Here is a 17,313-nt window from a genome sequence, read left to right on the forward strand (position 1 = left end):
AGCTATGGTGCCATTGTCCATTAGTATTGAGGGCTAGTGGCCATAGGGGTGTTGTCTGACACTTGGAACCACAGATAGGTTTCTGCAGATAATGAGGAACAGCAGCAGGTGGTCCCAGACATGTTGAGGTTGTTTAGCATTGCTGCTTTATGTTGACACTTTGGGCTCACGGTGATCTAGTTAGAGGAGCAACTTGTCTCAAGAGAGATGAGCCTGAAAAGGGTGCCTAGTCTTTCAGAGGCCCACCGGGTCCAAGTCGCCCCGCCCCTCCGGGGACTGTGCTGGGGGTGGTGCTGGCGGGGCGGAGCCCGCGGAGGGTGCTGGCCTTGGCGCCCCTGGTCCCTGCGCTTGGCGGTCTCGCCTCGCTTCCGCGTGGGAGCATTGGGACTCGAAGTCGCGAACGGCCTTCGGCCATGGCGGCGCATGGGAAGTTGCGGCGGGAGCGGGGGCTACAACCCGAGTATGACGCACAGGTCAAAGGTGAGAGGGTGTTTTAGTCCTGGTTTACAGGGGAGACCCCAAGTGTCCGCTGCTGATCTCAGGGGTACCAGGAGCAGGGTGGAGGAGGGAGCCCAAGCCCTGCTTCTTGAAGCCTCTTTGGCCTCAACTGCCTGCCCAAGCCCTCCCTCTCGCCTCCTTACCCAACTTGGGTCGCCTGTTGCTCACTCAGGCAGCAATGACTGTGGTAGCCCGAGGGAAGGACAGACTGAGAGGGTGGCTTTCTAGCCTGAGTATAATGGGCCACGTTGACTTTGTTGGTAGCCTGACACCTCACTCTTAACACCACTAGAATCTATGAATTCTTAGCACCTTCACCTCCCTTTGGCACTGTGTTAGCTTGCAGGTTTAGGGTGGTTGGTCTTGGGTCAGGCTAGGAGACTGAATATGGGTTAGAGAAATTCAACTGGGATGGCTTTACAGCCTTAGGCTATTAGACCTCTGGATTTGGGCAAACACTTCTATGCAAATCACATGCAAAAGAGCTTTGTGAGTTCTTTGCTGACAGCTTCATTTCTTCAGGGTGTGGTAGGTAACTCTTTCACAGGAAAGGAGGCAGTGTCTAACCTCCCTTACCCCCACCCCCACTTGCTTGTTGCCTCCAGATATCTTGGCTCTCTTCCTATTTCCAAAGACTTTGGATACAAACACAGTGACTTACCTGTCACAGAGCACAATGGCTCATAAGAGAAGAAATAATATGATCCTTGGAGTTTTCCAACCTGTAGATGAAATTCCAATGTACTTATTTGGTGCAAGCAATTTATAACAAAGTGTATCTTCGTGATGTGTTGCTGTTATAGTGGAGAGCATAACTGCCTTTGAAAGTTTGACCCAGTCCTCCTCATCTTGGTGTCCAGAGGCAGCTTGAGGTGATTGCAGAGGGTGAGCCAGCAGATGGAGACAATGATTCCATCCTACTTCCTCAAAATGTCCTGAAGCCTAAGGACCTTGAAATGTCTTCAGTCAGCAAACACAGGCCGGTTAGTTCCCATCAAGAGAAACTGGAGTTTGGCCCTAGAATATCTTTTAAATGGCCCTTGCTCACTTAGGGTGTTCAGCCTTTGTGGCTATTATTTCTCACCAACCTCCCTCAAAAGAAAGTCTTCCAATTATGCTGGAACAGGGGCACTATTTTGGCACTCTAATTTCTAAAAGGTCAGCATAGTCGTGGTTTGGAGGACAATGTATTCTGCTCTGCTGGTCAGCAGAAGTGAGAGTGAATGCCTGGCTCACAGGAAGTGCTAGGGGGGCCTGGGTCCCAGCTTTGCAATGCAAATATGCAGGATTTCTCACTCTTTTTTTGTCAACTGTTCGTTTGTTTGTTTGTTTGTTTGGGTGAGTAGGATTGGAGCTTGGTATGTACAACAGGATAGTATTGAACTCATTATTTTATTCAGGCTGGCCTGGAACTTGCAACATCCTCTGCCTCAAACTTCCAGGGCTAGGAATGACAAGCATATGCCATCACACCCAGATTTTTTCTTTTTTTTACTACATCTATTTTGCTGCAGACTCTGTGAATACCTTATTATATAGGAGAGAAGCAGTCCTTGCCCTTCTGAGGTTCACAGGTCTGAGGAGAGAAAAACAGTAAACAGCCAGTGCACAGCTGATTTCATGTATGATAATAGCCACTACAAAGGACAACCAAGGTCCCAAGAGCACACTGGGGCTAGACAAGGGCCAGAGCTTGGTTGGGGATCAGGGTTTTTTGAGCTGAGATCTGAAAGCTCTGCTACAACCTGGAGTCTTGGAACAGCAGTTTCCTACCTTCTGTGGACCTCAGATGCAATTGGCTTGCAATCTATAGCTCTTTGACACCAGCTGGTGCGCATGTTCAGAAGCAGAAGTGCTATTGCTGTTACTGGAGAATCCACACAATAGTGTGATCTGCTGGTGCACTCAGCATTGTGCAGCTGTAGTCGGTCCCTCCATGAGTAGCAAGCAAGTTCTGGAACACAGGACAGGCACTGTAAGGAAGGGCCTGTTGGGTCCTCTTGGGACCCTACTTGAACTTAAATTGCCATTCTTTAAACCCTGTTATTCTCATTTAGTGGAGATTTCCCTGATAGAAGTCAGCACCATTAGCACTCATCCTAGTGAGTGGCTGGCACAGCCCACTTCAGAGACAGGAGACTGGTGGCAATAACACTTGGTATTGTGGGCTCTGCTTTGCATTGGCTTCGGTGTTAGGAGTTTCCATACATACACAGCAGCTCCCATCTGCCTAACTTGTCCCCTTAGTGGAAATTTAGCAATTTCAATGACCTAGTTAAAGGTGATCCCCAAAATCCACCCCCAAGGGATTCCAGTGGGTGGTATAAAAGGCTGATGAGTGGGCCATGCATGCAGCTGGAAAAGTCAGTATCACCAGAGAGTGGACTCTGAGAGCAGGCAGAGGACGTACTGAGAAAGGAAATCACATAGGAAGATGGGAGGTCTGGATAGGAAATACCTAACAAGGCTTTTCATCTCATAGCTCCAGGAAAGTCACTGTCAGGATAGAAGTCCACCCATTCTGATCTCTTTACAGTGGGTTTCTTTGAATAGATACTCCTGGGTCTTGCCTTTCAGACTGGCTCTCTTAGTCCCAATGTCCACCATCTTTTCCTTAGACAAGTGAAATGTAGTAGCTGCTCCTTGGGCTCTATACAGTAGCTAGAGGGACCCTGAAAATGAAATGAGACCACTGTTTGGCTTATAGCTCCTTGGGCATCCAGATGAGAATTCTAGTCCACAAGCTTTAGGTCATCTGCTCCCTGCCCAGATTCCTCCCCCTTGCTTTTTGTATATATATATATATATATATATATATATATATATAATATTTTTTTCCTCTCTCTCTCTCTTTCTTTTGTTTTGTTTTTCGAGACAGGGTTTCTCTGTGCAGTCCTGTTATTTATTTATTTTATGGATGAGTGTTCTGTCTGCATGTACACCTGCATGCCAGAAGAGGGCATCGGAACTTATTATAGATAGTTGTGAGCCACCATATGGTTGCTGGGAATTGAACTCAGGACCACTGGAAGAGGTGCTTTTGGTTTTGGGTTTTTTTGGGGGGTGGGGGTTGTTGTTGTTGTTGTTTTTGAGACAGGGTTTCTCTGTATAGCCCTGGCTGTCCTGGAACTCACTTTGTAGACCAGGCTGGCCTCGAACTCAGAAATCCGCCTGCCTCTGCCTCCCGAGTGCTGGAATTAAAGGCGTGCGCCACCACCGCCCGGCTTGGAAGAGGTGCTCTTAACTGCTGAGCCATCTTTACAGCCCCTTGTATACTTTTTTAAAAGGCAGTGTCTTGTGTAGCCTAGGATAACCTTAAACTCACAGTGTAGCCAAAGATGATCTTGAGTTTTGATACTCTTGCTCCTACTTCTTGAGTATTGGGATTCTAGTGCACCACTACACTTGGCCCATGTGTCCATCTTATAAGTACCCATTGCTCCTGCTCATTCTACCATGGCGCTTTTCCCATGCTGTCTGTCTCCCACAATGGTTCCTGCTCCAGAGGAACAGGGACTGTGTCTAGAATATGCCTGGAATGAAATAGATACAAAATCACATTGCACTAAATGAAGAAATCAAGTAATGTCCTGTTTTGAGGTTATAGTTGAAAACCTGTCGTTCATATCCTGTTTACCAGAAGCCAAGACAGTGTGCCTTATGTATTCTATGTAATGGGGTGTGGGTTGTGGTGCTCATATGGGCCCTTGGTCTGGGAGATGGGGACACACTAGTGCTAGAGCTTGCAGGTTAGGCAGCTTTTGCTTTAGATATGGGTGAGGTAAGAAGTATTGCCAAATCAGGCCAGAGATAAGATGTCAAAAGCCCTGTGGTAGTATGGGGCCACCAGCTATGACTCCCCTGTAAGATAGAGGGAAAAGTCTTGGGGTGGGTAACTGTCAGTAGAAACAACAGGCAGAACACTTAGTCCAGCCCCTTCTGTCCCTTCACTTATCAACACTTGGCCATGGCTCTTACTATGGAACAGGTTTGACCTGGCCTGAAGTCTCTCCAGCTTGATGGAGTACCACAGCAGTCCTGCCCCTGAGCAGCTGCTTGTGTTTGTACAGAAACCACAGTACAGAGTTTTCTGCCGTAGGGCCCTTCCCAAGTGCACAGGGGCTTCTGAACCTGAGTACTTTGCTTCAGGACACACTTCTTCTGTTCTTTGCTCTAGCTTTTAGCTCAGTCAGGTGCCAGGGAGCCTTTGGTGCAGACAGGTTGTCTGTCTCTGCATCTCCTACGTCTTTCTGGTCTGGTTGGTTCACGGCTTGCATGTCTGCCCGCCCTAAACCAAGGTCCCCTTGCAGAGATGCGCTGGCAGTTGAGTGAGCAGCTTCATTGCCTGGAGCTTCAGGGAGAGCTTCGGCGGGATTTGCTGCAGGAGCTAGCTGAGTTCATGCGGCGCCGGGCGGAGGTAGAACTGGAGTATTCTCGGGGCCTGGACAAGTTGGCTGAACGCTTTACCAGCCGCAGTGGTCGCCTTGGGGGCAGCAGCCAGGAACAGCAAAGCTTCCGGTAGGTACCACACTAGCAGTAGTGCCTTGCAGGGCCTGAGACCTAGGCTCCTTGGTCTGAGTTCTCCTCCGCTACAGGAAAGAGCCGACTCTCCTGTCACCCTTGCACTGCTGGGCTGTGCTGCTGGAACACACTCGGCAGCAGAGTCGGGAAAGTGCTGCCCTCAGTGAGGTGCTGGCTGGGCCCCTGGCACAGCGCCTAAGTCACATCAGCGAAGATGTGGGACGTATTGTCAAAAAGGTAGGGTCTGTGGAAGGCCTCAGAATCTAACCGGAAAAAAAAAAGCACATGGGGATCTATCTGTGGTTGAGAGGCATGGGAGGCCAGGTGGAAATTGTAGTCCAAGGTCAACTCATACCAATCTGAGGTGGGATGAGTTGTCACAGGATGGTGGGGGGCATTAAGTAGAGGAATGCTATGGTCACACATTCCCCTTCATCTCTAGAGCAAGGACCTGGTGCAGCAGTTGCAGGATGAGCTCCTGGAAGTGGTCTCAGAACTCCAGACAGTAAGCAGGACCTGCTGTCTACTAACAACAGGAAGCAGGAACAGCTGCAAGCTATTGCATCTCCCAATCAGGCTCAAAAAAAATGGATGCTCATGGGAGACCTGAGTCTTGAGTCTGGGGGGCAACAGGCATGGGCCCCTCTATGCTCTGAGAACAGAGTAGTTAAATAACAACACACTTAGGTGAAATGGCCCAAATCTCAGATCTGAATCTTGGGGGTGCTAAGAGGGGCTGAGGGACTCTTCTTAGTCATGACCTTCAGCAGGGCTACTTTGCCTGGGCCTCCCTGCAGACCAAGAAGATGTACCATGTGTACCACTCAGAGAGCATGAATGCTGAGACTAAACTTCGGGAAGCGGAGCGGCAAGAAGAGAAGCGGTCAGGCAGGAGTGCCTTATCCACCACCACTACTTCTTCTGCCACCACCACCACTACTACCACCACCGCTGAGACAGGGCCCCACCGAAAGAGCTCTCTCAAGAAAGGAGGGAGGCTAGTGGAGAAGGTGGGCCTGGAAGGCCATGGGCCTCCTGTCTCTGTCCATCTCTGATAGCTCTGGCCCCTGGCCTTTGTCCTTACAAAGGACAGCCTGGCTTCCCAGCTTGGCTGTCCGTGGAGCAAAGAAGAGTAGGGGAAGAGTCATAGGCCTCCAGCAAGGTTCTTCTTCCTTCCTGGTCAGACCTGAAGGCTCTGGGATATAGAAAGACAATGGCAGCATTAGGTTACAGATGTTTCAACAGACCTAAAAGATGGGGAAAGACAACCACAGGGCCATGACAGATGATTCTATCACATCATGCTCCAAGCTTGTCCCACAGCCTTGCTGAAGCAGAGAGCTACAGTACTCTAAGTCTAGAGAACTTTTTCCTGCTAGCTTCTAAGGTTTTAAGGGCACAAGAACTCAGGATGAGTGACTGGGTGCCATTCCTCAAGAAGAAGCATTCAAGGGGACCCCTTGGAAAGAGTGGGGAGGCTCCATGCTAAGTGGGGTTGAGGACAATGACTTTTGTTCTGTGTCATCCCTATGTGGAGCCTAAGTGGCTTTGTCATACATCCTCCTAGCTCTTATCTCCATCATGGGGTCTGCATATGAATGCCTTTTACTTAACCATCTATTTCCATGTGACCTGATTCCACTTTGGAGAATGACAGTGAGGCATGTTGGGGACTCAAACCAAGGCAAGGTGGGTGGCAGGGAGGGGGAATCAGCCCTTGCCAAGAGATCAAAAGTAGCCAGTGAAGAGCTAAGGAGTCGAGATAGGTTATGGGGATTGAGTGGGAGACTGCACAGTAAGGCTGAGCACTGAGTGCACCAAGGGTTGGTATATGGCAGAGTAAAGAAGTTCGTATATTAAGCATGAACTTAATACCTGCGGCACATTGGGCATGCTTGTCTGCAGAGGGAATGAGAAAATGTGGAGATAAGAGTGGTCTCTAAGTGAGTGACCCTGGTGTGCCTTGGTGTCTTGAGCAGCGTCAGGCCAAGTACTTGGAGCATAAACTTAAGTGCACCAAGGCCCGAAATGAGTACCTGCTCAGCCTGGCCAGTGTCAATGCCGCCATCAGCAACTACTACTTACACGATATCTTGGACCTCATGGATGTGAGTTTTGTATGGGCAAGCAGGTGGGGCTATGGTAACTGGAGCTTAAAAGCTTGGAGTCCTTGACTCTGGTTCCGGGGCCACAACAGTATCTGCTTGCTTCTTCCCAGTGCTGTGACACAGGTTTCCATTTGGCCCTGGAGCAGGCCCTCCGGAGCTACACAGCTGCTGAGAGCCGTACCCAAACCTCCCAGATGCAGGGCTTAGGCAGCCTGGAAGAGGCTCTAGAGGCTTTGGATCCTCCAGGGGACAAGGCCAAGGTGCTTGAGGTTCATGCCATGGCCTTCTGCCCCCATCTACGTTTTGAGTACCAGCCCCATGAAGATGATGAGGTGAGGGTTAGTTTATTCCACCCACTACTGCTACCCTTAAGGACCGAGCATTTCAAAGGGTTTCATGGTCTCTGGACTTCATGCTACTGTGGGTCACTCACATAATTTACATTTCCCTAAAAGAAAACAAATTCCAGGATGCTGAAAGTTCTTTTTTTTCTCAGTCCTCCATTCCATAGCCTCTGGCCCATTAGAGCAGTTTTCGGTGGCAGCTCACTCACAGGACTGCCCTCAAACACAGTGCAACCACCACAGTCCAAATGTTCACTATGACTATCCATATACTATACATTGAAAACTGTTCTTAGCCATGTATGACAGACAGTCCATGCCTGTTATCCTAGTACTGGGAAAACTAAGGCTGGAGGATTATCCTAAGTTTAAGGCTAGCCTGGGCTACATAGTGAAATCCCCAGCTTAGACTTCTGTGTAAAAACCTGTCTACAAACAGAGAAACTGACAACAGCAAAAAATTCATAACAAACACTTGGGAAGAAATACAGCATGTAGCATCATTTCTAATTAGAGGTCTGTACTCATCCCAGGAGCTTTTAGGATAGTCTTTCTCCTCTGATGTAAAATTCCGTGATGCTTTGCCTTGGGGATCCATTTTCCCTTTTGGTGCTAAGCAATGAGTGTACCTGTTTGCTTTTGAGGCTCTTGGGTTCCTTTGATATCCTCCTCTTCCTTCTATTCTTCATCCCCCCCCCCCAACCTGCCTTGTACTTAGATTTCACAGGTTGAGTGATTCTCTAATTTCTTTCTGCTTTCCCTTTTCTGTTTCCCAACACTATTAAAGATTTCTTTTTGAAATCTCTTCCAACTCTTTGCTGAATTAAAAATAAATTCACTAATGGGCAGAGATGGTGCACACCTTTAGTCCCAGCACTGGGAGGTAGAGTCAGACAGAAATAAGTCTCTGTGTGTGTGTGTGTGTGTGTTGTGTGTGTGTGTGTATGCATCTGTATATAAGTGCCTACAGAAGTCAGAAGTCAGAAGAGGGCATTGGATATCTTGGAACTGGATTACAAGTGGTTATGAGCTGCCTGTTTGCTGGGGACCAAACTCTTCTGTGTTCTTCTGCAAAAGGAGTAATCACTTTTAACCACTGGGTATCTCTTCAGCCTCCACTGTGGCTGCTTTTAAATAGATCATTATTTTTAAAAATTTAAATTATGTGTGTGTAAATATATATATAATGCCTCATGTGTGTGTGTACCTGTGAAGATCAGATGTGGGTAGTAGATCACCTGGAACTAGAGTTACAGGTAGTTGTGAGCCACCTAACATGGGTGCTGGAAACTGAACTCAGGTCCTTTGGGTGAATAGCAAGTGCTCTTAACTGCTAAACCAGCTTTCTAGCCCAATAGATCACATTTTTTTTAATTGATAAAAATAAAATTTATGCCAGGCAGTGGTGGCGCACGCCTTTAATCCCAGCACTTGGGAGGCAGAGACAGGTGGATTTCTAAGTTTGAGGACAGCGTGGTCTACAGAGTGAGTTCCAGAACAGCCAGGGCTACACAGAGAAACCCTGTCTCAAAAAACCTAAAATAAAATAAAATAAAACTTATTATTTCTGATATTTTCGAGTGCAAGGTTCTGTGCTGTTAAAGTACATTTACGCCGGGCGTGGTGGCGCACGCCTTTAATCCCAGCACTCGGGAGGCAGAGGCAGGTGGATTTCTGAGTTCGAGGCCAGCCTGGTCTACAGAGTGAGTTCCAGGATCAGCCAGGGCTACACAGAGAAACCCTGTCTCAAAAAACCAAAAAAAAAAAAAAAAGTACATTTACATTCCTATGGGGCTGTCACCCTGTCTATTTTCATTTTCTTTTTAAATTTTATTTTATTTTAATTTATTTTTTACACTCCATATTCCATCCCCCTCCTCCCCATCCACTCTCTGACTGCTCCACATCCCACACCTCCTCCCCACCCTATCCTGTCTCCATGTGGATGCCCCCATCCCCCACCTCACCTGACCTCTAAACTCCCTGGGGCCTCCAGTCTCTTGAGAGTTAGGTGCATCATCTCTGAATGAACACAGACCTGAGAGTCCTCTACTGTATGTGTGTTGGGGGCCCTCAGCTGGTGTATGTGGTCTGTTTGGTGGTCCAGTGTTTGAGAGATCTTGGGGGTACAGATTACTTGAGACTGCTGATCCTCCTAGAGGATCGCTTTTCTCTTCAGCTTCTTTCAGCCTTCCCTAATTCAACAACAAGGGTCAGCTTCTTCTGTCCATTGGTTGGGTGCAAATATCTGCATCTGACTCTTTCGGCTGCTTGTTGGGTCTTTCGGAGGGCAGTCAGGATAGGTCCCTTTTTGTGAGTTCTCCATAGCCTGAGTAATAGTGTCAGGCTTTGGGACCTCCTCTTGAGCTGGATCCCACTTTGGACCTGTCACTGGACCTTCTTTTCCTCAGGCTCCTCTCCATTTCCATTCCTGTAATTCTTTCAGACAGGAACAATTATGGGTCAGAGCTGTGACTGTGGCAACCCCATGCCTCACTTGTTAGCCTATCTTCCTGCTGGAGGAGGGGCTCTATAAGTTCCCTCTCCCTACTGTCAGGCATTTCATCTAAGGTCCCTCCCTTTGAGTCCTGGGAGTCTCTCACCTCCCAGGTCTCTGGTGCATTCTGGAGGGTCCTCCAACCTTCTATTTCCCAAGGTTGCCTGTTTCTATTCTTTCTGCTGGCCCTCAAGGCTTCAGTCCTTTTCCCTCACCCAGTACCAAATCAGGTTCCCCTCTCCCCACCCCCATCCACTTTCCCTCCCATTTGTCCCAAATAAATACTTAGGATTGCATTCCTGCCCTTCCAGCTTTTGGAACTCACTATCCTGCTATCTCTGTGAGCTTGGCTATAGCACTGACACATAAAGGACTTTCCCAGTAGTGGCCTTATACAGCATTTGTCTTGTAGGGACTACCTCATTTTTTTCTTCCTTTCTTTTTTTTCTTTTTGGTGTGTGGGGGGCATGGAGGGGAAAGGGGCTTCTCTGTGTAGATTTGGCTGTCCTAGGAACTAGCTCTGTAGACAAGGATGGCTTCACACTTAGAAATCCTCCTGCCTCTGCTTGCACTGGGATTAAAGGCATATGCCAGACACCACTGACTGGTTTCTTTGTTCACATGACACATATTTTATGTGTTCCTTTGTATTGGTATTTGAGGCTTACTGATTGATACAAATGATATTCTTAGCTGAAACTGTAATTCAGTTGGTAGGGTGCATGCTCTAATCCTTTAGTTCTCTCCCTAGCAGTCCATAAACCTGGCATGGTGGTGAATGCCTGTCATCCTAGAACTCAGGAGTTAGAGGCAAGCAACAGAAATGTGTCCTGAGCTATGTGCTCTGACCTAGTCCTCAGTCCCTGGTACTATCTGCTACAGGTGGCTGAGATCCAGATCGAGATGGAACTTCGGGATGAGATTTTGCCCAGAGCTCAAAACATCCAGAGTCGCCTGGACCAAAAGACCATCGAGACAGAAGAGGCATGATGGCTCAGCCCGGGATGGGACAGGCCCTAGGGTCTTCTCTCAGCTTCAGCTGCCCTGACAGTTCCTTCCTAGCTGGCAATAGCTTTCCTCTTTCTGAAGATTTAGACTTTGTTCCTCCCATACTGTCCTGACTTGCTGCCCTGGCACTGTCCCCTCAGGTGAATAAGACATTGAAGGCAACACTTAAGGCTCTGCTAGAGGTGGTGGCATCAGAGGATGGGGATATACTGGACTCTTTGCAGGCCAGCCCCTCTACTGAGTCCCTCAAGTCAACAAGCTCGGACCCAGGCACCCGACAGACAGGCCGTAGACGGAACCAGCAGCAGGAGACAGAAACCTTCTATATTACGGTGGGGCTGGACAGGTGGGACAGGGCCACAAAGGGCAGCACAGAGAAAGGGGGCTGAGTTGAGGTTGAAATTAGGGGCTCTTTGCATTTCCCAGAAGCTGCAGGAATATCTGAGTGGCCGGAGCATCCTTGCCAAGCTGCAGGCCAAGCATGAAAAGCTCCAGGAGGCCATACAACAAGGTGGGTCCTATTCCAGGCATACCCTCTCTGGGGCCCAAAGCTTCCCTTTCCTCATCCCTCTGATCTAGCCCATGCTCCTCTCTGACCAGAGAGGTTGTTTGGCATGCAGAAACTAACCCAGTGTAGGTCATTGGATTATCCTGAACTTCCAATCTAAGCCTCTTCTCTCTGGGGTTTATTGAAGCTTTCCAACCTGAGAGACAAGAAAATATTTTCTCCTCTCCAGGTAACAAGGAAAAGCAAGAGACATCTTGGTGAGTCCTTCATGGGGTGTTGGCCTATTCATAGGTCCCCAACTCCCCTGTTCTTGCTGCACAACTCTAGTTCTACTGCCAGCACCCTGTGGCCCTAACATCCCAATTTGTCTAGGAGGTTCAGGGCCTGTGGCATGGGATAGGGATGGAGAGACTTCTCCATGGCTTGTTCCCCTAAAAGGCAGTTTCCATTCATCTTAGGACCCAGTACACAGAGAGAAAATCCCACAAGAGCCATCCCCTCCATCCTAGATCCCAGTATAACCAGAGACTTTTTGGAGGTGATCTGGAGAAGTTTATCCAGGTACTTGTTTTGTTCTACACTCCAGCTCATTAGAGACCATTACTGTCCCTTCTTGTCTTTCTCCAGCTTTGGTGGCCCAAGCAACTGCCTAATCTCAGTGTTCTCTAGTCCCAATCTTCCTGGGTGGAGCTCAGGTGTTCCTTCCTGTGCAAGCTATTGCCAGCCTTGCTGAGGTCTCTCTGTGCTTCCTTGTGGCCTCTACCAATTAAAGGAAACTCTGTTTGTTTGTTTCTTATTGTTGTTTGTCTTTGCTTCTTGTTTTTTGAGACAGAGTCTCACTCTGTAGACCAGTCTGCCCTCAAACTCACAGAGATCAGCCTGCCTCTGCCTGCCAAGTGTTGGAATTAAAGGGTATGCCACCATATCCAGTTTTAAAGGAAACACTTAAGGAACTCAGAAAACCTGGGGCTCTAACACTTTTAGAGATGAGATGTTGAGAGTTCTCCCCTATGATTAGGATCAGCACAAGATGCTTATAGGCCATACTTCTGGCCCAAATTTTGTCAATTCTAAACAGAAAATAAAAAAGGAATGAAGCTGAGATCTGAAAGAACTAGGTTATGGTGGTGCAGCCTGTAATCCTAGCACTTTGGGGGTGGATGATCAGGAGATCAAGGCTAGCCTCAGCTACACAGCAAGTTTTAGGCCAACCTAAGGTTAATGAGGGGCTGTCTCAAAGGGGAGGAAGGGAAAAAACCTCAGTGTCATTTGCAAATGTGTCATGTACCTAGAGCATTCATAAAAATCAGATTGAATGAACTAACCAGTACCCCAGAGCTCTTGTCTCTAGCTGCATTTGTATCAAAAGATGGCCTAGTAGGCCATCACTGGAAAGAGAGGCCCATTGGACTTGCCAACTTTATATGCCCCAGTACAGGGGAATGCCAGGGCCAAGGGGTGGGGGTGGGTGGGTGGGGGACTGGGGGGAGTGTATTGGGGACTTTTTGGATAGCATTGGAAATGTAATTGAGGAAATTACCTAATTTAAAAAAAATAAATACTCTGCCTTTATTAAAAAAAAAATCAGATTGATTAGACCAGGCTGGCCTCGAACTCAGAAATCCGCCTGCCTCTGCCTCCCGAGTGCTGGGATTAAAGGCGTGCACCACCACGCCCAGCAACATCTGGATTTTGATTACCTTATTACACTTGTAACAATTCGCAAAAAAAAAAAAAAAAGACAAAATGCCATGTCAATGTCACCAGCAAATCAGTTTCTTCACAGAAATTCCAATAAACTCCACTGTAACACTATTAGGAGAAACGTGATAGAATAATAAGAGGTCTTGCTATATCCTAGTGAAATAAATGTGTTCTCTATCCCCAGAGCTCAGGCCAACCTGTGCCCCTTGTGGTGGAGAGCTGTATTCGCTTCATTAATCTCAATGGTAAGTGTAGCTTATCTTCTGCCATGCTGGCACTGGGTATTTGTGGAGAAAGGGATTCTGCCTGTCAGCTTCTTGTCCTCCACAGGCCTGCAACATGAAGGCATTTTCCGGGTATCAGGTGCCCAGGCCAGGATCTCGGAGATCCGAGATGCCTTTGAAAGAGGTGAGGACTGACGGACAAATGTGGCAGTGGCTTCAGTAGGCACAAGTAGCCTCCTCATTTTAGCATGTTACCCTCCACAGGGGAGGACCCTCTGGTGGAAGGCTGTACTGCCCATGACCTAGACTCAGTGGCTGGGGTACTAAAGCTGTACTTTCGGAGCCTGGAGCCCCCACTCTTCCCCCTGGACATGTTTAATGAGCTCCTGGCTTCAGCAGGTGAGCTCTGAGGCCAGCTAGGTAGGAGAGCCACCCCTTAGTGCTATTGAATACAGCTTTACTCAGTCTGCTCTCTTGGGCTGCCTTGGCCACAGAACTGGAAGTTGTGGGTGAGCGGGTGGAGCCTGTGAGCCATCTGCTATTCAGACTACCCAGACCTGTGCTAGTGGTCCTACGATATCTCTTCACCTTCCTCAACCAGTGAGTACTTCTGGGGAGCCAGTTGGCTGTTGGGATTGGAGGGGTCACTAGTGCTGGAGTTCCCCTGCCTGTGATCTGCGTGTTTCCCCAGCCTGGCCCAGTACAGTGATGAGAACATGATGGACTCCTACAACCTAGCTGTATGTTTTGGGCCCACACTGTTGCCTGTGCCTGCTGGGCAAGACCCAGTAGCCTTGCAAGGCCGAGTGAACCAGCTGATCCAGACCCTTATCCTGCAACCAGCACGGGTTTTCCCACCCCCAGCCATGCTGCCAGGCCCCATCTATGAGAAATGCATGGCACCACCTTCTGCCAGCTGCCTGGGGTATGCTTGGGGGCTTCTTGGGGGGAGAGGGAGTCTAGTGGAGGCAAGTTTGCCTTACTCTGCTTGAAACATCAGGGGTGGCCAGTTGGAGAGCCTCGTTGGGGAGCCAGAGCTGGAGTTGAAAACTGGGACCACAGCTCAGGAGGATGGTGAGAAAGGAGCAGGGAGACTCTACCCTATCTTTTTCCTGTGTACCCACTCTACCCTCAGCCAGACCCTCTCTTTCCCATAGACCAGGAGGGAGTTGTGGAGGCTGTGGCCTGCTTTGCCTACACTGGCCGTACGGCCCAGGAGCTGACATTCCAGCGAGGGGATGTGCTGCGATTGTATGCTCGGGCATCAAGTGACTGGTGGCGAGGGGAGCATGCTGGTGTGCAGGGGCTCATTCCCCATAAGTACATCACACTTTGTGAGGGGTGAGTGAGCCTTGGATCTCCTGAGCGGTGGTATTCATGGTTGCTTTTTAGCTCCTACTGAGTATAGATCTTCAGGCTTTCTTCCTTCTGGAAGTAGCTGCTGTCATTCAGACATCTCAAACAGGACTTGTTATAACCCAGGTTGCTGCCCTCCCCAACCCCAAGCCAGAGTTTATGGGTCTTGGTTGGGCTCAAGAACAATCATTCTCAACTCCTTTGATTGAGGCAGGGGCCATTGGCCTCCAAACTCCAGCCAGGAAAGAGTCCAAAGTAAGCCAGTCTTTTCCTTGCCCAGGGATGAGAAGCAGATGGCTGGTTCAGGACTACAGGCCATGGGGGAATCTGTGAGCCATCCGGAGGGCTTCCTGGCGTTGGAGTTTGCCAACCGGTAAGCCAGGCCTTTGGGAAAACTCCTCAGAGGGTTCTTTTTGCCTTGTGTGCTGTTAGAAGCAGCAGGCATAGTGGGCCAGAGGCTACCTACACTGCTAAGCTTGAGGGTGTGGGCTCAGGCTTTAGTCACATGGGATTGGAGGAGTTGTTGCATAAAAGTCACTAAGTGTAGATAGAACAGAGTCAGCCTTTTTGTGACTTGGAGAGGTTCTAGAAGAGTTTGAGGACTATGGAGGCTCATCTTTTTCCTTGACTATATCTAAGATGGGCACTGCCAGCTTGGGGCAAGGATTTCCTAGGGCCATTGCCAATCTTTTTTATCTCTGCCTTGTAGGCTGGAACTAGGCACCCCACCTGAGGCTTTGGGCCCCTCTGGGCACAGACGACCCTGTTTAGTCCCTACCTCCCCTGAACGACATGTGGAAATGGATAAGGTAAAAACCAGGTCTGGCTATGGGGCCAGCAGGGGGCGCCTTTTCTACATGTTCTTTGCTCTTCCCAAGGTGAGGCTCATTGCTCCTACTCTCCTTGGTCCCAGTTACCACCTGTTACCAGACATGCAAGTCAAGTCACAATTTAGGGAGGAACATTGGGGACAAGGGGAAAGAGACAGGGTGGCAGGGACAAGTGTAGGAGCACAGAGGCAGAGATGAGAGGGCAGATTATGAGCCCAGCTGTGGTATGGGACTCAAAACATTCTTGAGTTAGAGAGAAGCCAGACTGTTTAGGCTGATATGGGCAAGGAGCTCCAGGACAAACTTCAAGGCTGGCACCTAGAGCTAGGGAGAGTGAGGTGAGAGGACAAATGGTGGAGAAGGAGGAGGGGCAGTTGGCTGAGGAAACAAAATAATCTCAAAACAAGGCTCTGATGAGTGGTACAACTTAAGGAGTCCCCTTTATTCAGTGGGTTCTTTGAGACCCTATAGACTGAGCAGGAAAACCCTGAAGACTGTTACTAAGTCTTAGGCCTAGGAAGGCACTCCTAGGCCTAAGGATCCTAGGGCAGGCTGGTAAAAACACAGGAGCTAAAGCCTGGCAGCTGGAAGACCCAAGGGAAAACACTGATCCAGGAGTCCCTTGTATGTTTACAGCATCAGAGGCCATGGATAGAAGCTGTGGTGTCAGCCAGAGAAAAAGTAGGAGTGGAAAGAGGGGGAACCCAGGGCTTAAAGCTGCCCCCACCCTCCAGAACAAAATCAAGAAGTTACTATCCCACAAGTAACACTGAAAGTGACTAGAGGAAGGAAGGTGGAATGGAGTGGGGAAGGTGGTCTGGAGTCTCAACTCATCCCTCCCATGACCTGTGGAGAGGGGGCCTAGCCTGGTCTAGCTAAGGTATGGTAGCCAAGGCCTTAGTTTGGAGATTGGCAGAAACTCACTGGGCACTCTCTGTTTTTCCTTTCTGCTAGGCTGTGGCACAGAACATGAATTCTGTGTTTAAGGAGCTCCTGGGAAAGACGGCTGTCCGCCAGGGCCATGGGTTAGCATCTACAGCCTCCCCCAGTCTAGGAACTCGAAATCTGACGCCCCTGGCCTGCAGCAGCTTCAGCAAAAACAAAGTCTTCTCCCGGGGACCTGGGGCTCCAACTTCCCCCTCAACCTCCCATCCCCAGGGTCCAGATTCAACTCGCAAGCCAGTCTGAGGCAGCTTACCTCCAGCAGCCACCACCAAGCCCACCATTCCACCTAGGCCTATTGCTTCACCTCAGCCCTCTTCTAGGTCTCTTGGGAGGTAGCAAAGGAAGGAAGCTGTAGACGAGCTCCTCTTGTGCCTTTGCTTGGAAGCCTCGGGCTGTGGCTGTGAAATATGGAAGTGGCAGTAATTCATAAAGACCCGTGTGCTGGTTGCTTTTGTAATAGCCTTTGCTGTTTGTGGGGCGCTGAACAGGTAGGGTGCAGGGCAACTCCCAGAGCCTGCACTGCTAGAGACCAGATGCCAAGACAGAAGGTTGACATGGAGCTGTTTATTTTCACCTGGGGACCTGCTCTCAAAAATACAGTCTTGGTTGCTTATATCACAGATTCCTGAACATAGGTATGTCTATGGGTGTGCGGATCTTTGTATTTCAGCTTCTGTGCCCACCATATACCTGGTCCAAGGAAATTTTTTTCCATGTGGAAAATGAACTGCAACTTTCATTAGGCAGACAGCCAGAGGGAGGAATGACAG

The 17,313-nt window shown here is 49.0% G+C and overlaps 1 protein-coding gene across 1 annotated transcript; it reads left to right on the forward strand.

Moving 5' to 3' along the window:
• Positions 1 to 348: 348 nt before the first annotated feature.
• Positions 349 to 17,091, forward strand: Arhgap4 (Rho GTPase activating protein 4). The gene is made up of 22 exons (XM_021152944.3): positions 349 to 480; positions 4,809 to 5,016; positions 5,094 to 5,256; positions 5,462 to 5,524; positions 5,817 to 6,029; positions 6,999 to 7,127; positions 7,238 to 7,459; positions 10,851 to 10,952; positions 11,117 to 11,308; positions 11,403 to 11,487; positions 11,714 to 11,741; positions 11,943 to 12,045; positions 13,373 to 13,433; positions 13,519 to 13,596; positions 13,677 to 13,811; positions 13,907 to 14,012; positions 14,104 to 14,337; positions 14,413 to 14,486; positions 14,570 to 14,753; positions 15,049 to 15,141; positions 15,478 to 15,577; positions 16,553 to 17,091. The coding sequence occupies exons 1-22, from the start codon at positions 414 to 416 to the stop codon at positions 16,784 to 16,786; spliced, it is 2,874 nt and encodes a 957-aa protein (XP_021008603.1). The 5' UTR covers positions 349 to 413; the 3' UTR covers positions 16,787 to 17,091.
• Positions 17,092 to 17,313: the final 222 nt, after the last annotated feature.

The sequence above is a fragment of the Mus caroli genome, unplaced genomic scaffold (assembly GCF_978045245.1).
Source record: "Mus caroli unplaced genomic scaffold, Mus_caroli_1 scaffold_5, whole genome shotgun sequence".
Taxonomy (NCBI): domain Eukaryota; kingdom Metazoa; phylum Chordata; class Mammalia; order Rodentia; family Muridae; genus Mus; species Mus caroli.